The 27,650-nt window shown below is 63.4% G+C and overlaps 1 protein-coding gene across 5 annotated transcripts; it reads left to right on the forward strand.

The window, feature by feature from the left end:
* The first annotated feature begins 220 nt into the window (after positions 1-220).
* Positions 221-27,650, forward strand: APC2 (APC regulator of WNT signaling pathway 2). 5 transcript variants are annotated; one of them, XM_016934567.4, is made up of 15 exons: positions 221-331; positions 6,994-7,152; positions 7,257-7,347; positions 7,441-7,621; positions 9,177-9,285; positions 9,412-9,528; positions 10,157-10,234; positions 10,399-10,497; positions 10,946-11,336; positions 12,073-12,168; positions 14,294-14,433; positions 14,885-14,962; positions 15,142-15,258; positions 16,061-16,275; positions 19,598-24,735. In XM_016934567.4, the coding sequence occupies exons 1-15, from the start codon at positions 278-280 to the stop codon at positions 24,648-24,650; spliced, it is 6,978 nt and encodes a 2,325-aa protein (XP_016790056.3). In that variant the 5' UTR covers positions 221-277; the 3' UTR covers positions 24,651-24,735. The 5 variants fall into 5 exon arrangements, with proteins under 5 accessions (XP_016790056.3, XP_016790057.3, XP_016790059.3 ...); XM_016934568.3 differs by having other exon boundaries at positions 222-331; positions 9,415-9,528; positions 19,598-27,650; XM_016934570.4 differs by lacking the exon at positions 221-331 and adding an exon at positions 3,980-4,332.

Below are 27,650 nucleotides of genomic sequence, written 5' to 3' on the forward strand. Positions count from 1 at the left end.
CGCTCGGCCCACGCGAGTCCCCTCTCCTCTCTCCCATCCCCGGATCTCCCACCGCCCCTCCGCAGCCTCGGTGCCGCGAGACTCCCCAGCCCCCGCGAGCACCTCCAGACCCCACGGCACGCCCTCGCCCCTTTCGGGAGGAGCCCCGCCCCGGGCCCGCGGACTGACCCCTCCCGCCCCTCTCCGCGCAGGCGCAGGGCGGCCCCGTTCGCGTCCCGCACCCCCACCCTGGCCGCCGAGGGGCGGGGCGCGGCGGGTCCGGGGCGGCCGCGGCTCCATGGGGCTCCTGGGGCTCCTGAGCCTGCTGCACTCGGCCTTCTTCGGGGACCAGGTAGGGCGCGTGGGTCGGGCCGTTGGGGAGGGCTCCGGGCCGCGCAGGAACGGGGCGGGGTCCACACCGCGGGAACAGCGGGCGCGGCGGCGGGGGGCGCATGGGGCGAGCGCGCGGAGGCTGCAGAGTCGGGGGTCTAGTGCGTTCGCCGTAGAGACCGTTGCCGGGGAAACCGCCTCGGAAGGCTGGCGGGGATGGAAGCCCCTCTCGTGCGCCGCTGCGACCCCCAGCCCGGGTCTGCGCAAGCGCAGGGCTCGCCCAGCCCAGCCCTCGGCCTCTGCAGGAGACCCTCGGACCCCTCCTCACTGCGCCGACGCGGAGGCTGCGCCAGCTGGGGCGGCGGGGGCGGCTGCGGGGGCATCCTGCGGAGGCTCGGCCCTGCGCAGGGTGGGGGCCTGGGCCACGCCCTGCGCTTCTTTGGGCCTCAGTTTCCCCTTCTGGGCGCGAGCGTATGGCCTGCTTTGACGTTCGCCGCCGCTGCTGTTCGTATCCGTCCGCTCCCGACCCCAGCGCTTCTCCAGCCTCCGGAATCGTCTGAATTTCGCGGCTGTGACATCCCTCATTGGAGGGGAAACTGAGGCTGGGGGGGTGCAGCGGGGAGCCCAAGGTCACGCTTCGAGGCCGGAGCCTCGTTGCGGAGCTAAGGCGCCCGCAAGAGAACGCGGGGCGGGGGCCGGGGAGCTGTCCGCGGTGCTGACGGAGGCGCACGTCTGCCGACTCGCCGCCGGGGAAACTGAGGCCCATAGCGGCGGTCAGGCTTCAGGGCACGGCCTGGACCGGCCTACCCCACCCTCCCCCACCTCCGGTGGCCTCCTCACCGGTTAGGGCTCTGCCCGGCCACCCAGCCGGCGGCGGCCCGTCTCTATCCTCCCGCGATGACCTGGTGCCTTCTCTGTCCCCACCCAGCTCCGGATGGGGGCCGCCCCTGTTTCTGCCTCTAGCCCCTGGCACAGAGGAGGCATCAAGGGGGCGGGGACAGCTCGAGGTCAGACTCAGAAGGCTCAAAGACACTCCAAGAGTGAGCCGTGTGCCAGGCTGCGGACTTGCGGGGAGGTGTCACAGGACAGGGGTGGGGGAGTGAGCATTTCATGCAACTTCCCCTTTAGCCCAGCAGCAGTAGGGGGCGTGGAGGACCCCAGGGAGGAGCCTAGGTCGGAGTCTTGGGCTAGGCCCTGCGTTCTGCAGTGGGAGAAGGGGGAGACCTCTCTCAGTCTCCTGAAGTCTTAGGGGGCTGTGGGGGGTTCTTGAGGCTCTGAAATGTCTGGTGATGTCTGAGTGTGGCTGTGGTTCAAGGATTTACAGGGTCGAGGATTTTAGTGTGTAGAGGGGGATTGTTCAGGGACATAATGTTTTGTAGATTTGGGGCCAAGGGCATCTTGTCTTGGGGCCTCAGCCCCCATGTACCCTCAGCCCTCCAGGCCCTGGCCACCCCCAGAGGGATAAGAAGGGAGGCTCAGTGTCACTCCGGAGGCCTGGCTGGCACAGATGAACTCAGGCAACACGTTCCCTGGCCCAGGCCTCAGTTTCCCCATGTATACAAGGACAGGACTGACCTTGGATCCCCCAAACCCCTGCCTGATGGGGGCCTGGGGAGCTGAGACATCTGAAACTACACAGGGAGGTGGGACTTAGTTCCTCTTTGGGGGGGAGGCAGGGATTATCCAACCCACCCTTCAGTAAACAAGACTGGAAACTGAGGCCAGAGAGAGACATGCCCAGGGGGACACAGGGACAACAAGGCTGAGCTGAAGCCAGGGCCCTGGGCTCTGCATCCCCAACCCCATTTCAGCCTCGCCCAGCTCTGCCCCGGCTTGACCTGTCAAACCCCACCACGCGCCCTACCCCATGGCTCCACCAGACACCCCCTGTGTCCCAAGCATGCATTGATCTTCCCTCAGCCTGGAACGCCTCTCCTCCTGATCACTGCTGTTCACTTCTCAGGGCAGCCTTCCAGCCTCCAGAAAAAAATCCCCTTCGAGGCGGGCGGATCATGAGGTCAGGAGTTTGAGACCAGCCCGACCAACACGGTGAAACCCCCTCTCTATTAAAAATACAAAAATTAGCTGGCATGGTGGTACATGCCTGTAATCCCAGTTACTGAGGAGTCTGAGGCAGGAGAATCACTTGAACCCAGGAGGCGGAGGTTGCGGTGAGCCGAGATCGCGCCACTGCACTCCAGCCTGGGGGACAGAGCAAGACCCCATCTAAAAAAAAAAAAAAAAAAAAAAAAAGGCCGGGCGTGGTGGCTCACGCCTGTAATCCCAGCACTTTGGGAGGCCGAGGCGGGCGGATCACGAGGTCAGGAGATCGAGACCATCCTGGCTAACGCGGTGAAACCCCGTCTCTACTAAAAATACAAAAAATTAGCCGGCGTGGTGGCGGGCGCCTGTAGTCCCAGCTACTCGGGAGGCTGAGGCAGGAGAATGGCGTGAACCTGGGAGGCGGAGCTTGCAGTGAGCGGAGATCGTGCCACTGCACTCCAGCCTGGGCTACAGAGCAAGACTCCGTCTCAAAAAAAAAAAAAAAGAAAAAAAAAGAAAAAAAAGAAAAAAGAAAAGATCCCCTGTGTCTGCCCACTGCATTGCCTCCCCAGACCCAACCAGTGGGGACAGCTGCGTCCAGCTCTGGGGGCTCCCAGATAGCCAGGCCAAAGGGCTCTCAGCCCCTGGCAGTGCTGGCCCGGGACAAGGCCCTCGGGTCTTCAGCTCAAGGCCCAACAGGAAACAGCACGGGTCCTCCCTTGCCTTTGTCTGCGGGGCCTTGAATACTCGGACCTTCCCACCCTCTCCTATCATTCCCTGCACCAGCCCTTGCAGAATCTTCCGCCTCCTCTCCATTTTACAGAGGAGGAAACCGAGGGTTGAGCGGCGAATGATTTGCCTGCATGCCCAGCACGGAAAAAAATCACTCTTCTGGCCCCAGTCGCCTCCCTTTCTGTGCTGTGAGTCTGTGTCCAGAGCAGGAAGGGCTGCTCCGAGCTGCAGGTACGGGCTCTGTGTGTTAAACCTTCAAATGGCTTCCAGGGACTCATGGAGCATCCAGGACACCTGGAGATGGCGACTCCTGGGACCCCTGGCCCTTCCCTCCTCTGGCCTTCGGTCCGTGAGGGTGAATTAAGTGTGCGACCGACCAGGGGCAGAGACACATGGACACAGAGATTGAGAGACAGAGAACAGAGGGGGAGACAGAAAGAGAGAGGGACATGAAGAGCAACGGAGTTACAGGAGGACCTGACGCTCCGTTGGGGAGACAGGGAGAAATGTGGGGAGATGCAGCGTCCCAGGTGCTCCCCAGTGGCCTGCCCCTCCTCCCCTCTCCCCTCCCCACCAGGCAGGACCCTCAGGGAGCTCCAGCCTGGACCCGAACCCTGGCCCACCCTGACGCATCTGCACCAGGCCAGGCTGGACCTGTGGGGTGGGTGCAGGCCTGGCCCCAGCCCGGCCACTGCCCTGGAAACCCCTCCCCCGCCAAGATGCTGATGTAACATCCAGGATTTGATGTTTTACTCTCCAATTCTGCAAATCCAGACGCAGGAGGTTTTAAGAGGCCGTTGCACCCTGCAATAAAGTGCGGGACACAGGAATCTTGGTCCTCGGGGCACCCCCTTCCCTCGGGGGGGTTTCGCCCCCCGCACTCACGGCCCCTGAGCCCGCGCGGAGGCCCGACGCCCCGCGGTAGACGCCGGTCCCCGCCCCGGGCCGCCATTGGCTGTTGCCATGGCACCAGCCCGTCTTCCCGCGCCCTCATTGGCTGTCTCACCCGCATCCCTCATCCCGCATCCTCCCCCGCTCGCGGTGGTCTCGCCCAGCGCTAGGAGCGGCAGCGCCGCCTGCCCAGGCCCGGACCGGGCTTTGTCCGCCCCGGAGCCCCTGCCCGCGCCGCGGAGACCCCGGAGCCCGCGCGCTCCGAGGCCACCCCGGGCCGGGATCTCCGGTGGGGCCCGCGGAGCTGCGCAGAGGGAGGAGGCCCCAGACCCGGGCGCCCCGCGAGCCCAGCTGCAAGTAAGCGGGTGTGTGTCCTCGGGGAGGAGGGCAGGGGCGCGACCTCCGCCTCGCGTCGAGGTTTCCATCCCTGTCTCTCAGCACTGCCCGTCAGCACAGACTCTGGACCCTGCATTTCCCCAGAGTGGGAGCTGGAGGGGAAACTGAGTCCCGGTGAGCTGGGCGTCAGCGTTTCTGCAGCCGGTCCTGCGCACACACCCACTCACAGGCTTCATTATCCGGACCTCCCTGAGGTGATCGGAGGAAGGGATGGGCAGGCCTGTGGTGTGTCTTCAGGGGTGTTGCTGCACCTCTCTGGGTGTCAGTTTCCCTCTCTGGAAAGAGGGGGTTTGGATTAAAGGAAGGAGAAAGGCCCCTTTGGGCCTGGCTTCCCATACCTATGCCTCCCTCCCCTGAAATGCAGCCCACTCAATAAGACCAGCCCCCAGTCATGGTGCCTTCAGGGAGTGATCGCTCAGGAAGGCCCCCAGGAGGCCACACGATGCAACCTGGGGGTGAAAGTAGGCAGAAGAGCTTCGTGGAAGAAGCTGCACTGTGTGGGATGGCAGGACTTAGAAAAGGTGCTCTAGGCAGGGCAACTGCACGTGCAAAGGCCTGAGAGAAGAGAGCCTCCAGCCTCTAAGTGAGTCGCGGTGTACATGGAGGAGTCGGAGCGTATCCTGAGGGCACTGGGGAGCCATGGAAGGTGTTTGAGCATGGGAGAAATGGGATCTCACTTGTGACGTTTAAAGCTCCCTCTGGCTGTGCACGGGGGACTGTGGGAGGCCAGGAAGAGGCTGATCAGAATGTCCTGACAGAGGGGCGTCAGGAGCTGGGGGAGGCACGATCCCGCTGGGCAGAGCTTGGAGGGACTAGCTCAGTCTGATGAGGATGCAGAAATGACCACCGAATGTGGGGAGAGGGAAGGTGTCTGAGGCTTGGCGTGGGTCAGCTGAGAAGAGCCATGTGGGGGAGGCCTGGGTTTGGGGAGCAGGAGGCAGACGTGTGTTGCTTTGCATGTCATCTGGTCCTTCCACCTGGCTGGGCATGGGATGGTGACCTCAGCTGGAACATGGGGCTCGAGCCAGACCCCAGGGTCTCCCTGCGTGTAGCCCCCAACCCCAAGCCTGATCCCCACCGGAGACCTGAACAGCCTTGGACATCATCGGATCAGGGTGGGAGGTGATGGCTGCCAGCCTCTGCCACCTGACTTCCAGTCCCTGTGCCCCTCCCACCCTGCCCTTGGGCACTCCTGCCCTGCAGGTTCCTCAGAGGGGCAACCCAAGGCCAGAGAGGGGCGGGTCTTGTCGGGCCTCCAGCCTGGACTTCCCAGCCCCTCTGGGGCAGCATCTGGGTGCCAGACCTCGGTTCCTAGGGCCTCGTGTCTCCCTCTGGGAACAGCCAAATGGTGGTCCCTGAGACTCAGGACAGACCGAGAAGGAGCCGGATGACATGGCAAGCCACACACTGCGTCCCCTGACGCAGGACGGGACAGCCGGACTCCATCCTCCTACCTGCGACTGAGCCCCCACCCCTACTCCTGTCCCAGCCGTGCCCCTGGTGACATTTGGGTGGGAGGGGAGGGGATGAGGGGGCACCTGGGGGTCAGAGAACAAATGACGGGTGAATACATGTGTGTGGCCAGGTGGAGGAGGGAGGGGAGGAGCAGGTGGGCTGGACAGGGCCGGTGTGAGGAGGGGGCTCAGGCTGGCAGGGGGAGGTGGCAGAGGGATGGGCTGCCATTGGTGCGTCTGAGACAAAGGCGGAGGGAGGAGGCGAGCGCTGATGGGAAAGGAACAAAGAGGGAAGGGGGGCATGAAGGGGGGCTCCGGCGGGAGGGCCGAGCCGAGGGAGGAGGCGCCGGCCGGCTGGACAGAGGGAGGAGGCCAGGCCAGAGCCAGAAGACGGCCAGAGGCACAAAGAAGCCAGCGGTGCTGGCAGAGTCAAGGGATGGGGCAGGGGCTGCCGGGGCCGGCAGGGAACAGCTGAAGGCTGCGCAGGGGGTGCGGGCCACACAGGTAGCCACCCTGAGCTCAGCCACCGATGGAGGGTGGTGGGGCTGCTGCGGTGATGGCGGTGGGCTTGGGTCCATCTGTCCTGCCGTTTCTGCACAGCTTAGGTGTCACCCACTGGCCTTCGTGGTGTTTTCATTGTCCATCGGCAGGGACAGCTGGTGGTCTGTCCGCCCCGCGTGTCTGGCTGTCAGCCTCTGGGCAGGCTTGCTTTTATGGGGGAGGGTCCTGTCTGTCTGTCTGTCGCCCTCTCTGGCTGTGAGCCTGGGGGTGCTGGGCTGGCCAGTCGGCTTGCTGGGTTACGCTGTCCCAGCTGTCTGTGTGTTTGTCCGGCTGTCAGGATGTGTCCTGGGGGCTGGGAAGGAGAGGCTGACCCATCGTCTGTCGGTCGACTGGTCAGTTGGACGTTCAGCTGTCTGTACGTCTGTCTGCTGGCCCCTCTGTCTCCCCTTGGGGCCACCTCTCACTCCACCTGCCCCTCTGCGCCCCGGATTGCCTGGCCAGCACCACGTGGGCCTGTACTTGTCCACACCAGTGACTCCTGCCTGAGACCCCCCCAACCCAGGATCAGGCAGGATGGCTGGGGCTTAGGTCAGGGGCCGTCTGTCCGGAAGGCATCACCGCGCCCTCCCCAGACCATCAGCTGAACCCTCTGACCCTGTGATCCCAGACGCTGCAGGAGCTGAAGATGGCGAGCTCCGTGGCGCCCTACGAGCAGCTGGTGCGGCAGGTGGAGGCCTTGAAGGCTGAGAACAGCCACCTGAGGCAGGAGCTAAGGGACAACTCCAGCCACCTGTCCAAGCTGGAGACAGAGACGTCGGGCATGAAGGTGGGGGCCTACATGGAGGAGGTGGGCTAGGGTCCCGGGGTGGTGTCCCCCGGCAGCCCAGTGCAGTGGCTGATGGCTTCCCGCCCTCTTTCCCGCCCCTGCAGGAGGTCCTGAAGCACCTACAGGGAAAACTGGAGCAGGAGGCCCGAGTGCTGGTGTCCTCGGGGCAGACGGAGGTGCTGGAGCAGCTGAAGGGTGAGCGGTGGGGCCACCCGCAGAGGGAGTGGGGGAGGCTGGGGGGAAAGGCAGGCAGGGCCGCTGACCTCCGCCCTGTCCCCGCCCATCCAGCCCTACAGATGGACATCACCAGCCTATACAACCTCAAGTTCCAGCCGCCCACCCTGGGCCCGGAGCCTGCCGCCCGGACCCCCGAGGGCAGCCCAGTACACGGCTCCGGGCCCTCCAAGGACAGCTTTGGGGAGCTGAGCCGGGCCACCATCCGGCTGCTGGAGGAACTGGACCGGGAACGGTGAGTGGGCGTGGGAACCCAGCCTCGGGCAGCTGGAGCATGACTCGGTCCCCAGCGGGCTCTGCCCTCTAATTCGCCCACCCGAATATGTCTCCGCCCACACCTCACACGCCCCACCCACTTGCATATGGCACCGCCCACCGAACAACCCCGCCCACCTCAGAGCTTCGTCCCCACGTGGCCTCCCTCCCCCTCTCCAGCCGGGCTGACCTCTGCTGGAGTTCAGAGACGATGGGGGACGTTCCTGGCTGAGGGAAAGGCTCCTTGGAGACGTCCCCAGGGGTCCGCGACACGCAGGCGTCGCCAGGGACCGGGCTGTGTCCGGTGCCAGGGCTCAGCCAGGCCTGGAGCCAGAGGGGCTCAAAGCAGTCTTTGTAGAGAGAGAGCTGTGGCCCAAGAAACGTGGGCTCAGGGCCAGCAGAGGGAGGCAGGGTCCGGGCACCCTGTGCAGCTGGGTGGGGTCATGTGGGGTCAGATGGGGCCATTGAAGAGCCGCATGGGGTTGTCTGTGCTCTGCTGTGGGACCTCACTCAGCTCCCCTAAACCCTCCCAGCCTAAGACTCCTGCCCTGTAAAATGGGAATGGCCGTGTCTCCCATGAGATTAAGGGAAACCTCTGTTGCACCTGGAGCAGCACTTTGAGCCTGAAGCTACCTTGTAAGCTGGAGGGAGGTTAGCAAGTATGGGAGAAGTGTTAGAGGCAGGACAGCCTCCCTCAGTCTTTCTTCAAGGAGGAGAATTTCCAAAGGAATTGCTTTCTCTCTCTCTCTCTCTCTTTTTTTTTTTTTGTTTAGTACATATAGTTTGAAACAGGGTCTCACTCTGTCACCCAGGCTGGAGTGCAGTGGTATGATCATCGCTCACTGCAGCCTCGAACTCCCGGGTTCAGGTGATTCTCCCACCTCAGCCTCCCATGTCAGGGAGTAGCTGAGACCACAGGTGCGCACCATCATGCCTGGCTCATTTTTTGTACTTTTTTTTTTTTTTTTTTTGAGATGGAGTCTCGCTCTGTTGCCCGGGCTGGAGTGCAGTGGCGCGATCTCGGCTCACTGCAAGCTCCGCCTCCCGGGTTCACACCATTCTCCCACCTCAGCCTCCCCGAGTAGCTGGGACTACAGGTGCCCGCCACCACGCCCGGCTAATTTTGTTTTTGTATTGTTAGTAGAGACGGGGTTTCACCGTGTTAGCCAGGATGGTCTGGATCTGCTGACCTCGTGATCCGCCTGCCTCAGCCTCTCAAAGTGCTGGGATTACAGGCGTGAGCCACCGCGCCTGACTGGCTATTTTTATATTTTATATTTTTATTTTTTCCTTTTTAGAGAGGGGGTCTCACTATGTTGCCCAGACTGTTTTCTCTCCTTTAATTTTTTTTGCATCCCCCAATTAATTTCAATACCCACCCCCCTTACCCTAGCTCGGGGAGCGCCACGGGAGAGACATTGCCATGTTGCCTATTAAACTTGGCATACAGTAAGCGCTAACAAGTGATTACAAATATCAAAATAAACACACACGGCGCCGGCCTCTGAGCCCGCCCCCGCTGACTTGCTCCCCAGGTGTTTCCTGCTGAATGAGATTGAGAAGGAGGAGAAGGAGAAGCTCTGGTACTACTCCCAGCTGCAGGGCCTGTCCAAGCGCCTGGACGAGCTGCCGCACGTGGAGACGGTGAGCCGGCCGGGGAGCCAGGGGGCAGCGCGCCCGCCCCACTCAGGGTGCGGGAAGCGGCGTGGGGGAGGAACGGGGCCTGGCCCGGGCGCCCCTCACCGTGGCCCGCCCGCCTGCCTTTGCCAGCAGTTCTCGATGCAGATGGACCTGATCCGGCAGCAGCTTGAGTTCGAGGCCCAGCACATCCGCTCGCTGATGGAGGAGCGCTTCGGCACCTCGGACGAGATGGTGCAGCGGGCACAGGTGCGGCGGTGGGCGGGGTGGCGCGGCGGTAGGCGGGGCCCTGCGCCACTGGGCAAGTCAGTGCAGATATTATGGGCGGGGTCTGGGGTAATGGGAGGAGTCTTATGCATCCTGGGTTGGGGGGCGCGGGTTCTGGTTCAGGAGGCGGGGCCAGAAGCTGGAGGTGTTGGTGGGTGGAGTCAGGAGGCTCAGAGCCTGAGCACAAGGGCGGTGGGGTGCGACAGTGGAAGGTGGCATGGCCTGTGGGCAGGGCCAGATCAGCAGGTGGGTGGGGCCTAGAAGGACGAGGTCTAGGTTCTGGGTGGAGCCCAAATGGGAAGTGGGAGGAGTCAGAGCCTGGGATAGACTAGGTAAGGGCGGGGTTTAGACAGTGGGTGGGGTCATATCTTAGGAGGCGGGGCTTAGGGAGCTGGCAGGGCTGGATCAGGGAGAAGGCAGAGTCAGAGCCCAGGGCGAAGTCATCCCAGGAAGAGGTAGGGTCAGGGCCTGGGGCGGGGTTATCAGGAAGAGGCGGGGTCAGAGCCCAGGGTGGGGTCATCCCAGGGAGAGACGGGGTCAGAGCCGGGGGCGGGGTCAGAGCCGGGGGCGGGGTCAGCTCCAGCACTTGCCCTCGTGTGGTCCTGAGCAGATCCGCGCCTCGCGCCTGGAGCAGATTGACAAGGAGCTGCTGGAGGCGCAGGACCGAGTGCAGCAGACGGAGCCCCAGGTACCGGGTGGGGCAGAGCCAGGGCCCAGGGGTGGTGTCGGCCCAGGCAGAACGGGGCTCCTCGAGTTCTGCCCGCCCCCGCCCACATCATCACGGGTGAGCAGACTGGGTGCTCTTTGGGGTGCTCTGGGACTGTACCCCCGACCCTGGTGCTCTCCCTGCAGGCCTTGCTGGCGGTGAAGTCGGTGCCGGTGGACGAGGACCCCGAGACAGAGGTCCCCACACACCCTGAGGATGGCACCCCTCAGCCGGGCAACAGCAAGGTGAGGGGGAGGGTGGAACGGGGGCTGGCGCAGCTGTCTGGGCTGGAAGGGGGATCAGGTCTGCATCCTCGCCAGTGGTGGTGCCCTCCTATGCCTCCATCCAGCACCCCCTCGGGTGTAGGAAGGTCCCTCTGGCGTGCGGCTCATGCAGAAGCTGCGGGCCTGGCGCGGTGGATGGGGAAATACGTCCCGTAGCGGGGGCTGAGTGGGGCACCATAGACGTCCCCGTGGAGTCCCTTGGCTGTGCGCTGCCACCCTAGGAATGCCAGGTGAGGGGGGCCAGCCTCCCCGAAGCACGTGTGCAGCCTCCTAGTGTCCCCTCATCTGTCCCCCAGGTGGGCGTGGGGCTGCCCTTGGGGACGGGGCAGCGGTCACAGGGCTCCGACCGGGTTTCCAGGTGTGCGGGGGGCAGGTGAGGGACCCCACCCTGACCCTGCCCTCCCCCCAGGTGGAGGTGGTCTTCTGGCTGTTGTCCATGTTGGCGACGCGCGACCAGGAGGATACAGCGCGCACGCTGCTGGCCATGTCCAGCTCGCCTGAGAGCTGCGTGGCCATGCGCCGCTCGGGCTGTCTGCCTCTGCTGCTGCAAATCCTCCACGGCACCGAGGCTGCGGCCGGGGGTCGCGCCGGGGCCCCAGGAGCACCGGGCGCCAAGGACGCACGCATGCGCGCCAACGCGGCGCTGCACAACATCGTCTTCTCGCAGCCGGACCAGGGCCTGGCGCGCAAGGAGATGCGCGTCCTGCACGTGCTGGAGCAGATCCGGGCCTACTGCGAGACCTGCTGGGACTGGCTGCAGGCCCGAGACGGCGGGCCCGAGGGAGGCGGCGCCGGCAGCGGTGAGTGCCCGGCCTGGTGGGCCCCCTCCGCGCAATTAACGTGCAGCTAGGGCTTCCCGGGGGATGGGCGACTAGGACCTCCAGCCTTTGCTGCCTGCCTTCTGGCGTTGGAGGCTGCAGTACCAGGCTCCCGCCGAGGCCTGTGGGGGCATTTGACGTTGGGAAAAGACCCGCCCATGATGGTACCTGGCGCAGAGTAAACGCTCGGGAAGTCGCTGAATGCATGGACGGATCGTGGGTAACTCTGGAAAGTTGGGTGCAGACTTTGAGATTCTTTTTTTGCAGTTGATCGCAAAGTTAATATGGGGGGCCGGGCGCTGTGACTCACACCTGTGATCCCAGCACTTTGGAAGGCGGAAGCAGGAGAATTGCTTGAGCCCAGGAATTTGGGGCTGCAGTGAGCTGAGATCATGCTACTGCACTCCAGTCTGAACAACAGAGCGAGACCCTGTCTCGTCAGTTTTATTTTTAAAAAGGGCAGAAGCACAGCTGAAAGGTGTGGTGCTCCAGAACTACCTCGCCTCCCTTCCCAAGGCTGAGTGAGAGAGGCCACCCCATCATCCCATCTTAGAGAGGCTGGGAAAGGAAGTCCCAACTTTGCAGCCATTTGCGAAACTCCCGGGATCCTTCAGGCCTGGGGCGGGCAGGTTGCGGGGGGGGGGGGGGGGGGACCTTCGGGAGTCACCTGGGTCATTTCCTGGGAATGGGGGCTCTGATCTGGTCCCTGTGCCCACAGACCCGATCCCCATCGAGCCGCAGATCTGCCAGGCCACCTGTGCTGTTATGAAGCTGTCCTTTGAGGAGGAGTACCGCCGTGCCATGAACGAGCTAGGTGAGTGTCCCAGGTCCTCTGCGAGGCCATCCTCCAGCCCCCGAACAGGTGGTGGCTCCTCGGCCGCTAAAGGGACAGAGGCTGGGTCATCTGAGCTTGTATGGTCAGGGCTGGGGATTGGAGCCCGGAGAGGGACAGACTCCCTGGAGTCACATAGCACCTCTCCTGAGTGGACCGTCACCCTGGGCCCTCTGTCCCCATGAGCTGCGTGTGGCCTCCGGATCTGGTCTGAGGCCTCGGGGGTGACTTTCAGCCCTAAGTTCCCTGGGGCTTAGAACAGGGAACGGACCAGAAGGGCAAAGATAGATAGATAGAGACAGGCCCAGAATTGGAACTGTAGGGGGTGTTTTACGTTTGAGGACATTGCAACATCTTCTCTTTGTCAATATAAAAAGTAATTGAGGCCGGGCGAGGCTGCTCATACCTGTAATCCCAGCAGTTTGGGAGGCCAAAGCAGGAGGATCACTTTAGCTCAGGAGTTCGAGACCAGGGTGGGCAAAAATAGTGAGACCCCATCACTACAAAAAAAAAATTAGTCCCAGCTACTGGGGAGGCTGAGGTGGGAGGATCTCTTGAGCCCAGGTGGTTAAAGGTGCAAGGAGCTATGATCATGCCACCACACTCCAGACTGGGCAACAGAGCCAGACCCTGTCTCAAAAAGAAAAGTCTTGCTGTAACTTTCTTGAGACAGAGTCTCACTCTGTTGCCCAGGCTGGAGTGCAGTGGTACAATCTCAGCTCACTGCAAACTCCACCTCCGAGTAGCTGGGATTACAGGTGCCCGCCACCACACCTGACTAATTTTTGGATTTTTAGTAGAGATGGGGTTTCACCGTGTTGCTCAGGCTGGTCTCAAACTCCTGGCCTCAGGTGATCCGCCCACCTCGGCCTCCCAAAGTGCCGGGATTACAGGCGCGAGCCACTGCGCCCGGCCACTTTACATCTTCAAACTCTGTCCCGGTGAAACATTTCCTGCCCATCCTGTCCCCAGCCCCTGGCACCCACCCCCATCCTACTTTCTGTCTCTGTGAATCTGATGGAGCTAGGGAACGCCTAGGAGTGGAATCACACAGGATTTGTCATTTTATGCCTGGCGTCTCCCACTGAGCGTGACATCCTCAAGGTGCACCTACACCATAGTCTGTTTGTTTCAGAGCCTCATTCCTTTTGAGACAGGGTCTTGCTCTGTTGCCCATGCTGGAGTGCAGTGGCGCGATCTCGGCTCACTGCAACCTCTGCCTCCCCGGTTTAAGCGATTCTCCTGCCTCAGCCTCCCAAAGTGCTGGAGTTGCAGGCAGAAGGAGCCACCGCACCCGGCCAAAGCCTGGCTCCCTTCTGAGGCTGCGTGACATCCCATCGTGTGCACGGGGCACGCTGGGCTGACCCACTTGTCCTCCTATGGATGCTCTAGCTGCCCCCCACTCCTGGCTCTGTGAATCGTGCTGTGGTGAACCTGAATGTACGCGTTTCAGGCTGGAAGTTTTCTGAGATATGTCCCTAGCTCACTTCCCCAAAGGGTGTCTCCACTGACCCACCCCTGCCCTGAGAACAGTCACATTGGCCTCTGTTGTCTTTGAAGAGGGAGAAAAGTGTTTTGGTGACAAGTCCTCCTCTCCCTCTGACTCACAGGCGCCATCTCCCCGTTGATTCCCCCTTTTGTAATGGGGAAGCCGGGCGAGTGAAGAGGGTGGGTATGGCCGTCACCCATCCCCACAGCCCTGTCTGTGCTGGGGATGCTGCTCTCCATCTGATGGTCTTGGGGTGGATTATTAGAGGACTCAGGGGGCCTTCCCCGAGGCACCTATCAAACAGGGCAGGGAAGAGCATTCCAGGCTGAGGGCACAACAGGTGCAGAGGCCCAGTGGCTGGAGGAAGCGTGAGCCAGGGCCGAGGGCTGACAGGAGGCGGGGGTGGCAGTCACAGGGCACTGGGGGTACCCCTGTGGGTCTGGCAGCAGGGTGAGGCCATACCGGCTCCTGGAGGAGATCTCAGACTTGGGCCTGGAAGGGGAACTTGAGGGCAGGTCTGGGGCGTAGGGAGGGCCTCTGGGCAAGGGAGTGAGGTGGGGCGCTGGGCAGCAGGCAGGGCCGTCCCCGCCACCCACCAACCTTGTCGGGTCCTCACAGGTGGGCTGCAGGCCGTGGCAGAGCTGCTGCAGGTTGACTATGAGATGCACAAGATGACCCGGGACCCGCTGAACCTGGCGCTGCGCCGCTACGCGGGCATGACCCTCACCAACCTCACCTTTGGGGACGTTGCCAACAAGGTGCCCGGGGGCAGTGGGTGGGCTGGCACTTTCCTCATCCGGTCTTCCAGGGACTGAGCCTCCTTCCAACTCATCCCAGCCTCGAAACAGCCCTGAGAGCTGGGGCCACTTGTCCCCAACTTACAGACGGGTAGACTGAGGCCCAGAGAGTGTGGTGTGGGGGGACGGGAGCCCGTGCTGAACCTCCCCACCTGGCGGTGTCCTCACGCCCACCCTGTTGCTGCCTCTGCAGAAAATGGCCCTCATTGTAGAGGGGGCCTCAGGGCCCCGAGGCTGGGTGTCTGCCCCTGTCTGGGCCTCAGTTTCCCGACCTGAGCATGGGGTAACCGTCCCCTGTAGTGGTCAGGATCAGCAGGTTTGCAGCTGCAGCACACAGACGGGGCTGGGAGGTGAGGGGCACAGTCTCCCTTGTGTCCCAACCCCGTGACCCCGGCTGCATAACCCCCAACAGGCCACCCTGTGTGCGCGCCGCGGCTGCATGGAGGCCATCGTGGCCCAGCTGGCCTCCGACAGTGAGGAGCTCCACCAGGTACAGGGCGGGTTGCTGGGAAAGTCTTCCAGGGTGTCCCCGATAGGCAGAGGCCCCTCCCCAGCGGTGTGGTGGGCTGGCAGGGGTGTCCCGTCCGACTCTCTGCAGACTCACGTTTGCTGGGGGGTTTGGGGGGCCTGGACCCTAGTCCCACCACACTTGCCCCTCACCCCACCCAGGTGGTGTCCAGCATCCTTCGGAACTTGTCCTGGAGGGCCGACATCAACAGCAAGAAGGTGCTGAGGGAGGCGGGCAGCGTGACTGCCCTGGTGCAGTGTGTCCTGCGGGCCACCAAGGTGGGCACCCGGTGGGCGGCAGGGATGGTTCTTCAGTCACTGGAAGGAGACGGCTGGCGGCAGCGGGCGAGCTCTCCGACTTGGGAGGAAATCAAGTTGAACAGCTCACTGCTTAGCAGGTGGTCCAGCCTCAGACCGGCTGGGGCTCACTCCTCATGTCACTGCTCTTTGAAAGCAAATGTGGGCTGGGCGCCGTGGCTCACTTGAGGTCAGGAGTTTGAGACCAGCCTGGCCAACATGGTCAGAGCCCATCTCTACTAAAAAAAACAGCCAGGCGTGGCAGCGCGCACCTGTTAATCCTGCTACTCGGGAGGCTGAGGCAGGAGAATCACTTGAACCTAGGAGGCGGAGGTTGCGCCACTGCACTCCAGCCTGGGCCACAGAGCAAGACTGCGTCTCAAAAAAACAACCTCACTGGGCCAGGCGCAGTGGCTCCCGCCTGTAATCCCAGCACTTTGGGAGGCTGAGGCGGGCGGATCACAAGGTCAGGAGATCAGGACCATCCTGGCTAACACGGTGAAACCCCGTCTCTACTAAAAATACAAAAAATTAGCCAGGCGTGGTGGCGGGTGTCTGTAATCCCAGCTACTCGGGAGGCTGAGGCAGGAGAATCGCTTGAACTGGGGAGTCGGAGCCTGCAGTGAGCCGAGATCACGCCGCTGCACTCCAGCCTGGGGGAGAGAGATTCCGTCTCAAAAAAAAACAAAAAACAAAAAAACCCAACTTCACTGAATGTGAGCGTGGGAGCCTTTCCTCCGGGCCACTCAGGCCCTGACCCGCCCCTCTCCCGCCCCTCGTCCAGGAGTCCACCCTGAAGAGCGTGCTGAGCGCCCTGTGGAATCTGTCTGCACACAGCACAGAGAACAAGGTGGCCATCTGCCAGGTGGATGGCGCCCTGGGCTTCCTGGTGAGCACCCTGACCTACAAGTGTCAGAGCAACTCGCTGGCCATCATCGAGAGCGGCGGCGGCATCCTCCGCAATGTGTCCAGCCTCGTCGCCACCCGTGAGGACTACAGGTCGGCCCCCACCCCCCCACCCGCACACAGGCAGCTGCGCTCGGGGCGGGCACAGGGCTGGGCTGGGCACTGTCCTCCCGTGAATGCATGCTCCCAAGGCTTCCCCAGGGGCTGCTATTTAAAGCATAAATACGTCCCAAATACTGCGTGAGATATACTAAAATGCAGACCTATTTATTACATTGAAATTACTTCAGGCCAGGCGCAGTGGCTCATGCCTGTAATCCCAGCACTTTGGGAGGCCCAGGCAGGCAGATCACCTGAGGTTGGGAGTTCAAGACCAGCCTGACCAACATGGAGAAAGCCTGTCCCTACTAAAAATATAAAATCAGCCAGGTGTGGTGGCGGGCACCTGTAATCCCAGCTACTCGGGAGGCTGAGGCAGAAGAATCGTTTGAACCCAGGAGGCGGAGGTTGCGGTGAGCCGAGATTGTGCCACTGCACTCCAGTCTGGGCAACAAGAGCGAAACTTCATCTCAAAAAAAAAAAAAAAAAAAAAAAAAATTCAGGCAGCCAGGCGCAGTGGCTCACACCTGTAATCCCAGCACTTTGGGAGGCCAAGGCGGGCGGATCACGAGGTCAGGAGATTGAGACCATCCTGCCTAACACAGTGAAACCCCCATCTCTACTAAAAATACAAAAAATTAGCTGGGCGTGGTGGCGGGTGCCTGTAATCCCAGCTACTCAGGAGGCTGAGACAGGAGAATGGCATGAACCCGGGAGGCGGAGCTTGCAGTGAGCTGAGATTGTGCCACTGCACTCCAGATTGGGCCACTGCACTCCAGATTGGGCGACAGAGCAAGATTCCGTCTTAAAAAAAAAAAAAAATTACTTCAGGCTGGGCTCGGTCCCTCATACCTGGAATCCCAGCACTTTGGGAGGCCGAGGTGGGCGGATCACGAGGTCAGGAGATCGAGACCATCCTGCCTAACACGGTGAAACCCCCATCTCTACTAAAAATACAAAAAATTAGCTGGGCATGGTGGCGGGTGCCTGTAATCCCAGCTACTCAGGAGGCTGAGACAGGAGAATGGCGTGAACCCGGGAAGCAGAGCTTGCAGTGAGCCGAGATTGTGCCACGGCACTCCAGATTGGGCGACAGAGCAAGATTCCGTCTTAAAAAAAAAAAGAAAAAATTACTTCAGGTTGGGCTCGGTCCCTCATACCTGGAATCCCAGCACTTTGGGAGGCCGAGGTGGGCGGATCACCTGAGGTTGGGAGTTCAAGATCAGCCTGACCAACATGGAGAAACCCTGTCTCTACTAAAAAATATAAAATTAGCCAGGTGTGGGCCGGGCGCAGTGGCTCACACCTGTAATCCCACTTTGGGAGGCCAAGATGGGCAGGTCACAAAGTCAGGAGATCCAGACCATCCTGACTAACATGGTGAACCCCGTCTCTACTGCAAATACAAAAAAATTAGCCAGGCATGGTGGCGGGCACCTGTGGTCCTAGCTACTCGGGAGACTGAAGCAGGAAAATGGCGTGAACCCGGGAGGCGGAGGCTGCAGTAAGGTGAGATCACACCACTGCATTCCAGCCTGGGCGACAGAGGGGACTCTGCCTCAAAAAAAAAAAAAAAAAAAAAAAAAAAAAATTAGCCAGGTGTGGTGGCTCATGCCTGTAATTCCAGCTACTCGGGAGGCTGAGGCAGGAGAATTGCTTGAGTCTGTGAGGCGGAGGTTGCAGTGTGCCAGGATCATGCCATTGCACACCAGCCTAGGCAACAAGAGCAAAACTGTCTCAAAAAAAAAAAAAAAAAAGAAAAATTAGCTTGGCTTGGCGTCCACATGTAGTTCCAGCTTCTTAGGAGGCTGAGGCGGAAGAATCACTTGACAATAGGAGGTTGAGTCTGCAGTGACCTGTGATCATGCTACTGCACTCCAGCCTGGGTGATGGGGGTGAGACCCTGTCTCAAGTGTATTTTAAATCATATTAATATAACTGTCTTCATTAAAATATTTACTAAACAATAGAGAATACTTATTCATAAAAATAAATAATATTTTTAATTGAAGTACATCTCAAATACACATCGGATATACTAAAAATTAACTTATTGGCTGGGCGCGGTGGCTCACGCCTGTAATCCCAGCACTTTGGGAGGCCGAGGTGGGCGGATCACCTGAGGTCAGGAGTTTGAAACCAGCCTAGCCAATATGGTGAAACTCCATCTCTACTAAAAATATAAAAATTAGCCAGTGGGGTGGTGGACGCCTGTAATCCCAGCACTTCGGCAGGCCGAGGTAGGTGGATCACCTAAGGTCAGGAGTTTGAGACCAGCCTAGCCAATACGGTGAAACTCTGTCTCTACTAAAAATATAAAAATCAGCCAGGCGGGGTGGTGGGTGCCTGTAATCCCACCTACTTGGGAGGCTAAGGCAGAAGACTCGCTTGAACCCAGGAGGTGGAGGTTGCAGTGAGCCGAGATCATGCCACTGCACTCCAGCCTGGGCAACAAGAGTGAAACTCCATCTCAGAAAAAAAAAATTATTAAAATAAAAATGTTGTTAAATAAGAAATATTAAAATAAAAATATTTACATGTTATTTATGAAAACACAAAATATTATTTTTACCTGGTCATCGTGGCTCACGCCTGTAATCCCAGCCCTTTGGGAGGCTGAGGCGGGAAGATTGCTTGAGCCCAGGAGTTGGAGGCTGCAGTGAGCCATGATTGCACCACTGCACTCCAGGCTGTACGACAGAGCGAGACTCTCTCTCAAAAAAGATAGATATAGACAGAATCTATCTAAGTATATCCCAGATACCACATAGGATATGTGCATGCTGTTTTTTCCTTTTTTTTTTTTTTTTTTTGAGATGGATTCTTGGTCTCTTGCCAGGCTGGAGTGCAGTGGCGCGATCTCGGCTCACTGCAGCCTCTACCTCCCAGGTTCAAGCAGTGCTCATGCCTCGGCCTCCCGGGTGGCTGGGATTACAGGTGCTCGCCACCACACCCAGCTAATTTTTGTATTTTTAAGAGAGAGAGGGTTTCACCATGTTGGCCAGGATGGTCTCGATCTCCTGACCTCAGGGGATCCACCCCACTTGGCCTCCCAAAGTACTGGGATTACAGGTGTGATCCACTGAACCCGACCTACTTTTTTTTTTTTTTTTTTAACTCCATCTCAAAAAAAAAAAAAAATAATTTAGTCTCTGTCATGCAATCTCTGGGATATACTTATACCAAAAATTAGTCTTTCCAAGATCCAAACCTAACCAGATGCGTTTACTTTTACCTGCCACATCTGGCCCCCCCATCCTTCGGTGGGCAGGGGAGGGTGGGGGGTGGCCCAGGCTAACCCGCCCTGTGCCTACAGGCAGGTGCTCCGGGATCACAACTGTCTGCAGACGCTGCTGCAGCATCTGACTTCGCACAGCCTGACCATCGTGAGCAACGCGTGCGGCACGCTCTGGAACCTGTCGGCCCGCAGCGCCCGTGACCAGGAGCTGCTGTGGGACCTGGGCGCCGTGGGCATGCTACGTAATCTGGTGCACTCCAAGCACAAGATGATCGCCATGGGCAGCGCCGCCGCCCTGCGCAACCTGCTGGCCCATCGGCCCGCCAAGCACCAGGCGGCCGCCACCGCCGTGTCCCCAGGCAGCTGCGTGCCCAGCCTGTACGTGCGCAAGCAGCGGGCGCTGGAGGCCGAGCTAGACGCACGGCACCTCGCGCAGGCGCTGGAGCACCTGGAGAAGCAGGGCCCCCCGGCTGCCGAGGCCGCCACTAAGAAGCCGCTGCCGCCCTTGCGACACCTGGACGGCCTGGCCCAAGACTACGCTTCCGATTCGGGCTGCTTTGACGACGACGATGCACCGTCATCCCTGGCTGCGGCCGCGGCCACCAGGGAGCCAGCCAGCCCTGCCGCACTGTCCCTCTTCCTGGGCAGCCCCTTCCTGCAGGGGCAGGCGCTGGCTCGCACCCCGCCCACCCGCCGAGGCGGTAAGGAGGCAGAGAAGGACACCAGTGGGGAGGCAGCCGTGGCGGCCAAGGCGAAGGCCAAGCTGGCGCTTGCAGTGGCGCGCATCGACCAGCTGGTGGAGGACATCTCCGCCCTGCACACCTCGTCCGACGATAGCTTCAGCCTCAGCTCTGGAGACCCGGGGCAGGAGGCGCCACGGGAGGGCCGCGCCCAGTCCTGCTCGCCATGCCGCGGCCCGGAGGGCGGGCGGCGAGAGGCAGGAAGCCGGGCGCACCCGCTGCTGCGGCTCAAGGCGGCCCACGCCAGCCTCTCCAACGACAGCCTCAACAGCGGCAGTGCCAGCGACGGGTACTGCCCACGCGAACATATGCTGCCCTGCCCGCTGGCCGCACTGGCTTCGCGCCGCGAGGACCCCAAGTGTGGGCAGCCTCGGCCCAGCCGGCTTGACCTTGACCTGCCCGGCGGCCAGGCCGAGCCCCCGGCCCGCGAGGCCACATCCGCTGACGCCCGCGTGCGCACCATCAAGCTGTCGCCTACCTATCAGCACGTGCCACTGCTTGAGGGTGCCTCAAGGGCGGGGGCAGAGCCCCTCGCGGGGCCTGGAACCTCTCCAGGGGCCCGGAAGCAGGCCTGGCTGCCGGCAGACCATCTCAGCAAGGTTCCCGAGAAGCTGGCGGCTGCCCCGCTGTCTGTGGCCAGCAAGGCACTGCAGAAACTGGCGGCGCAAGAGGGGCCACTCTCGCTGTCCCGATGCAGCTCCCTTTCCTCGCTGTCCTCGGCCGACCGCCCAGGCCCCAGCGAGGGTGGTGACCTGGATGACAGTGACTCCTCCCTGGAGGGGCTGGAGGAGGCCGGCCCCAGCGAGGCTGAGCTGGACAGCACGTGGCGGGCGCCCGGGGCCACCTCGCTGCCCGTAGCCATTCCGGCTCCCCGCCGTAACCGAGGCCGGGGCCTGGGGGTGGAAGACGCCACGCCGTCCAGCTCGTCGGAGAACTACGTGCAGGAGACACCGCTTGTGCTGAGCCGCTGCAGCTCTGTGAGCTCGCTGGGCAGCTTCGAGAGCCCGTCCATCGCCAGCTCCATCCCCAGTGACCCTTGCAGCGGGCAGGGCAGTGGCACCATCAGCCCTAGCGAGCTGCCCGACAGCCCCGGACAGACCATGCCTCCCAGCCGGAGCAAGACGCCACCGCTGGCGCCCGCGCCACAGGGTCCCCCCGAGGCCACCCAGTTCAGCCTGCAGTGGGAGAGCTACGTGAAGCGCTTCCTGGACATCGCCGACTGCAGGGAGCGCTGCCGGCTGCCATCTGAGCTGGACGCAGGCAGCGTGCGCTTTACCGTGGAGAAGCCAGACGAGAACTTCTCGTGCGCCTCCAGCCTCAGCGCCCTGGCCTTGCACGAGCACTACGTGCAGCAGGACGTGGAGCTGCGGCTGCTGCCCTCGGCCTGCCCCGAGCGCGGCGGGGGCGCCGGGGGCGCCGGCCTCCACTTTGCAGGGCACCGGCGGCGGGAGGAGGGGCCGGCGCCCACGGGTTCTCGCCCTCGCGGCGCCGCGGACCAGGAGCTGGAACTGCTGCGGGAGTGCCTGGGAGCCGCCGTGCCTGCCCGGCTGCGCAAGGTGGCCTCCGCGCTGGTGCCAGGTCGCCGCGCACTCCCCGTGCCCGTCTACATGTTGGTGCCCGCCCCAGCCCCAGCCCAGGAGGACGACTCCTGCACTGACTCCGCGGAGGGCACGCCGGTCAACTTCTCTAGCGCCGCCTCGCTCAGCGACGAGACGCTGCAGGGACCCCCCAGGGACCAGCCTGGGGGACCAGCGGGCAGGCAAAGACCCACCGGCCGCCCCACCTCTGCTAGACAGGCCATGGGGCACCGGCACAAGGCGGGAGGCGCCGGCCGCAGCGCGGAGCAGTCTCGGGGCGCGGGCAAGAACCGAGCAGGGCTGGAGCTGCCCCTGGGCCGGCCCCCGAGCGCCCCCGCAGACAAGGACGGCTCAAAGCCCGGCCGGACCCGCGGGGACGGGGCGCTCCAGTCGCTGTGCCTCACGACGCCCACTGAGGAGGCCGTGTACTGCTTCTACGGCAACGACTCGGACGAGGAGCCCCCGGCGGCCGCGCCCACGCCAACCCACCGGCGCACATCGGCCATCCCTCGCGCTTTTACGCGGGAGCGTCCGCAGGGCCGGAAGGAGGCCCCTGCCCCGTCCAAGGCTGCACCAGCCGCCCCGCCGCCCGCCCGGACCCAGCCCAGCCTCATTGCTGACGAGACCCCGCCCTGCTACTCCCTGAGCTCCTCCGCCAGCTCCCTCAGCGAGCCCGAGCCCTCGGAGCCGCCGGCCGTCCATCCACGAGGCCGGGAGCCCGCGGTCACCAAGGACCCGGGCCCAGGAGGCGGACGCGACAGCTCGCCCAGCCCGCGGGCCGCGGAGGAGCTTCTGCAGCGGTGCATCAGCTCGGCCCTGCCCAGGCGCCGGCCCCCCGTGTCTGGCCTGCGGCGCCGCAAGCCCCGAGCCACCCGGCTGGATGAGCGGCCCACAGAGGGGTCCCGGGAACGCGGCGAGGAGGCAGCCGGCTCGGACCGGGCCTCCGACCTGGATAGCGTGGAGTGGCGCGCCATCCAGGAGGGCGCCAATTCAATTGTCACGTGGCTGCACCAGGCAGCAGCTGCCACGCGGGAAGCCTCGTCCGAGTCCGACTCCATCCTGTCCTTCGTATCCGGGCTGTCGGTGGGATCCACCCTACAGCCCCCCAAGCACAGGAAGGGACGACAGGCGGAGGGAGAAATGGGCAGTGCCCGGCGGCCAGAGAAAAGGGGCGCAGCCTCAGTCAAGACCAGCGGGAGCCCCCGTTCCCCTGCAGGCCCCGAGAAGCCACGTGGCACACAGAAGACCACGGCCGGGGTGCCAGCTGTGCTCCGGGGACGAACAGTGATCTACGTCCCCAGCCCGGCACCCCGTGCCCAGCCCAAAGGGACCCCCGGCCCCCGCGCCACACCGCGGAAGGTGGCGCCCCCTTGCCTGGCACAGCCCGCGGCTCCAGCCAAAGTCCCGAGCCCCGGGCAGCAGCGGTCGCGGAGCCTACACCGGCCTGGCAAGACCTCGGAGCTGGCGACGCTGAGCCAGCCCCCCAGAAGCGCCACACCGCCCGCCCGCCTCGCCAAGACCCCCTCCTCCAGCTCCTCCCAGACCTCGCCCGCCTCCCAGCCCCTGCCCAGAAAGCGCCCCCCGGTCACCCAGGCTGCTGGGGCCCTGCCCGGCCCCGGAGCCTCCCCGGTGCCCAAGACGCCGGCGCGCACCCTTCTGGCGAAGCAGCACAAGACGCAGAGATCGCCCGTGCGGATTCCGTTCATGCAGAGGCCGGCCCGGCGTGGGCCGCCACCGCTGGCTCGGGCAGTCCCGGAGCCGGGCCCCAGGGGCCGGGCGGGGACCGAGGCGGGCCCGGGGGCGCGCGGGGGCCGCCTGGGCTTGGTGCGTGTGGCCTCAGCCCTCTCCAGCGGCAGCGAGTCCTCCGACCGCTCGGGCTTCCGGCGACAGCTGACCTTCATCAAGGAGTCGCCGGGCTTGCGGCGCCGCCGCTCCGAGCTGTCCTCGGCCGAGTCCGCGGCCTCTGCCCCCCAGGGCGCCTCGCCCCGCCGCGGCCGGCCCGCGCTGCCCGCCGTCTTCCTCTGCTCCTCGCGCTGCGAAGAGCTCCGAGCGGCACCCCGGCAGGCCCCGGCCCGGCAGCGGCCCCCCGCGGCCCGACCCGGCCCTGGCGAGCGCCCTGCCCGGCGCACCAGCTCCGAGAGCCCGTCCCGCCTGCCTGTGCGCGCGCCCGCCGCCCGGCCGGAGACTGTCAAGCGCTACGCGTCGCTGCCGCACATCAGCGTGGCCCGCAGGCCCGACGGCGCCGTCCCCGCGGCCCCTGCCTCAGCCGACGCCGCGCGCCGCAGCAGCGACGGGGAGCCCCGGCCGCTCCCCAGGGTGGCCGCGCCGGGCACGACCTGGCGGCGCATCCGAGATGAGGACGTGCCCCACATCCTGCGCAGCACGCTGCCCGCCACGGCCCTGCCACTGCGGGGCTCCACGCCCGAGGACGCCCCGGCCGGGCCCCCGCCGCGCAAGACCAGCGACGCCGTGGTCCAGACCGAGGAGGTCGCCGCCCCCAAGACCAATTCCAGCACGTCCCCGAGCCTGGAGACCAGGGAGCCCCCCGGGGCCCCCGCCGGCGGCCAGCTCTCCCTCCTCGGCAGCGACGTGGACGGTCCCAGCCTCGCCAAGGCTCCCATCTCCGCACCCTTCGTGCACGAGGGCCTGGGGGTCGCCGTGGGGGGCTTCCCCGCCAGCCGGCACGGCTCCCCCAGCCGCTCGGCCCGAGTACCCCCCTTCAACTATGTGCCCAGCCCCATGGTGGTCGCAGCCACCACCGACTCGGCCGCGGAGAAAGCCCCGGCCACTGCCTCCGCCACCCTCCTGGAATAGTGGCCTAGGCCGGCCTTCTGGAACGTTCTCTCCCGGCCCTGCGGCGCGGTCTGGCTGCCCCATGGGCCTGCGCTGTAGACGTCCCCCATAGGTCGCCCCAGGGCCTCTGCCCACCCGAGCCCCACCACTCTCAGAACCCCCGCCCAGCGCACGGCGACCTCGCGCCTCACCGGAAGACCTTGCCTCTGTGCCGCGGAGGTCCAGGAGGAAACGGGGCGGCCGCTAGGCCTCAAGTCCCGACCGTGGAGCGCTGGCAAGGGCGTCCTGGCCCAGCCCTGAGCGCGCGGCCCTTCCCCTGTCGGAAGCCGTTGCTTGACCCCGGGCGAGGGAGGCGGTAGCCTCCAGGTCCGCTGCTTCGCAGGGGCAGCGCTGGGGAGGTGACGGCGCCCGCCGCAGGTGGGGCGAGGCTGGGGGAGGGCGGCGCCGCGGCGAGCCTGCCAGCTGGGGGCCTTCGCGGCGCGCAGGGGCGAAGCCTGTAATCACTGCAGCCGCTGGTAATTCGCTAATGAGGGCTTTGCAGGGATTGTTTTCATTCTCAACCCCAGCTGTGGGAGTGCGGGTGGGGGTGTGGCCGAGCCCCGGCAGGAAGCCCCGCCCAGACGGTGTTCAGGGAACCCGGAGCCCAAAAGGGTGGGGGTGGGAGGGGCAGAGGCCAACGGATCCCCCTGCCTGTCGCACCCCTTGGCGGAAGACTGGAAGGCAGCGGGCTGCGTACGATGGGACCCTGGTGCAGACGCCGGGCCGGCTGACATTTGGACCCCATCCCAGAGGAGATGCTGGCTACCAGCTGGGGCGACCCCAAGGGTCGCTGGAGTCAGTATCGGCCCGGCCCAGCCGCGGCGGGCGAGGCCAATGGAAAGGAGACTGAGGGGAGTCCCGGCAGTGAGCCCGAGGCCCTGGGACCTGGAGCCCGCGCTGGCCTCTCCCCAGCGGAGCCTGCACGTTACGGAGACCATCACATGTGGGCGTGGTCAGTGCCCAGGACTGCACCGCTGCTCATCTTGTCCCTTTTCAATTCCCTTCTGGTTCATGATGCATAAAGCGCTAGGCCCTAGAACTCCAGAAACAGCACAGCTGGGGCGGGGACCCAGCCTTGCCCTCCACCCGAAGCTCTGGGACAAGGCGGGAGGTCCGGGGGCCTTCCGGCAGGTGAACGCAGGGCTGGAGAGTATTTGGTGCCAGATGAGGTGAAAGCTGATAGAAGGGCCTGAGGGGCTCGGCTGCCTCATCCCCTGGCGGGGGAGGCTGGGAGCTGGGCCTCCTGCGCGGGGTGGGACTCGCAGGGGCCGGGTCTCCGTGACTGGGGCAACGCCTCGTCCTGCAGAGGGAGCCGACGACCTCTTTTCTGCAGAAAAGCTCCAGCAGGCGCTGCCTTCACCCACGGATCTGCCCAGGCTGAAGGCACACGCTCAATGCCCCACGTGCCTTCTCCAGGAGGAACGAAGCAGGGTTTGAGGGTTGGGTGGATGGAGCTCAGAAGGAAACCCCAGCCCCACCACGGATGACACCATCCCTCCCGTCCCATCCCCAGCATGGGCAAGGCCAGCCTTTCTGGCAGAAGGAGCTGTCCTCAACTCAGGGCCGCTGTGAGCAAAGCTGACCCCAGCCCCCACCCCCAGTTAACACTGCTGCTTCTCTGAATGCATGTCACGCTGCACCCCATGCTCCGGGCCCACACCCTGCAGGACGAGGAGCTCCAGACAGGACGTCCGTAAGTCACCGAGGTGCGCCACCCAGCAGGTGCTGGAGGTGCCCAACGCTCCCTCCTAGGACCTCGCAGCCAGGCAAGGCTGTCAGGTTGTTTTGGGGGAAGAGGGGGACATGGATGGCTGAGCAGAGAGCGGGGAAAATGCAGGCTGAGTGGGGCGACCTCCTGCCTGCCAGGAGCCCCCTTTCAGGACACAGCGGGGGTCTCACACTTGCTGTCCCCATCCATGGCCTGAGGGGGAACCTGGTGGTCTCTTCTGAGCTTTTGGACTTGGGGATGCCAAACACGTGCTCACCCTCACACTCGCCCCGGCCCGCTGCGCCCCTAATCGCCAAAGGGTAGGGAAACGGCGAAGCCAGCCACCAGGTCGCTGGTGACAGGGCCAGGGTTATGCAGGAAGGAGGTGCGGCATTGCCTTCCACATATGTAAGTCTCTGGGCGGCGCCCTCCCAGCTCCCTGCCTCTGTTTCCCCATGTGGGCCGTGGGGAACTAACTCCCAGAGCTACCTCTTGGGGGAGCGTGGTGGCAGCGATGACGGGGAGACGCCTGGTACTGCTCACAGAACTTGGGTCTGGCCGGCTCCTGCCCGTGACGCCTTGCCCAGCAGCAAGGTGCGCAACATGGCTGCCAGCCCCGCCTCCCACCCCCACCCCGAGTCCTGAGCTCACTTTCGCCTTCTCCATCCCCTGCCGTGGGGGCCACAGCCACACCTCACCGCCCAGTCCAGCTGTCTCCAGAAGGGGACAGGCAGTCCGCGGTCTCTGGACAATCAACTCAAGGTACGCCCACTGCAAGGCCTCCCTCCCACCGTGGCCCCTGCCTGGCCACCTGGCCTCTCTGCACCAGGGCGACAAGGTGTCCTCGTCTGCCCCCCAATGCTCCAGGGCCAGTCCTAAGGAGCTGAGGGTCTGAGGACGCGGGGAGGGTGGAGGTGTCCTGAGGCTGATGGACAGTGACCGCCACTGGCCCCCAACATGACCACACGTGGGTGCTGAACTCGGGGCGCCGTGCCCACCGGCATGGTCCTCCCGAGCTCCGACAGCATTACCTCACCCCGCCCCATCTGTTGCCCCGGTCCAGCCCTGACGGCGCGCGCCTGGTCTGTCTGATTCCCCTAGCCACCACCCCACGTTTCTGTACCGGGTCTCTGCAGTGTTAAACGGACGTGTAAATAGTGGTAAATAGTGACAGCCTGTCCTTCCCTAAATGTAAAGCCATCTGTCCGGCATAAGGACGACACCGTCAGCTGTCCGACTCACGCACATTTAATAAACTGAGCTGTTGCATTGCC

Source organism: Pan troglodytes, chromosome 20 (assembly GCF_028858775.2).
Source record: "Pan troglodytes isolate AG18354 chromosome 20, NHGRI_mPanTro3-v2.0_pri, whole genome shotgun sequence".
Lineage (NCBI taxonomy): Eukaryota > Metazoa > Chordata > Mammalia > Primates > Hominidae > Pan > Pan troglodytes.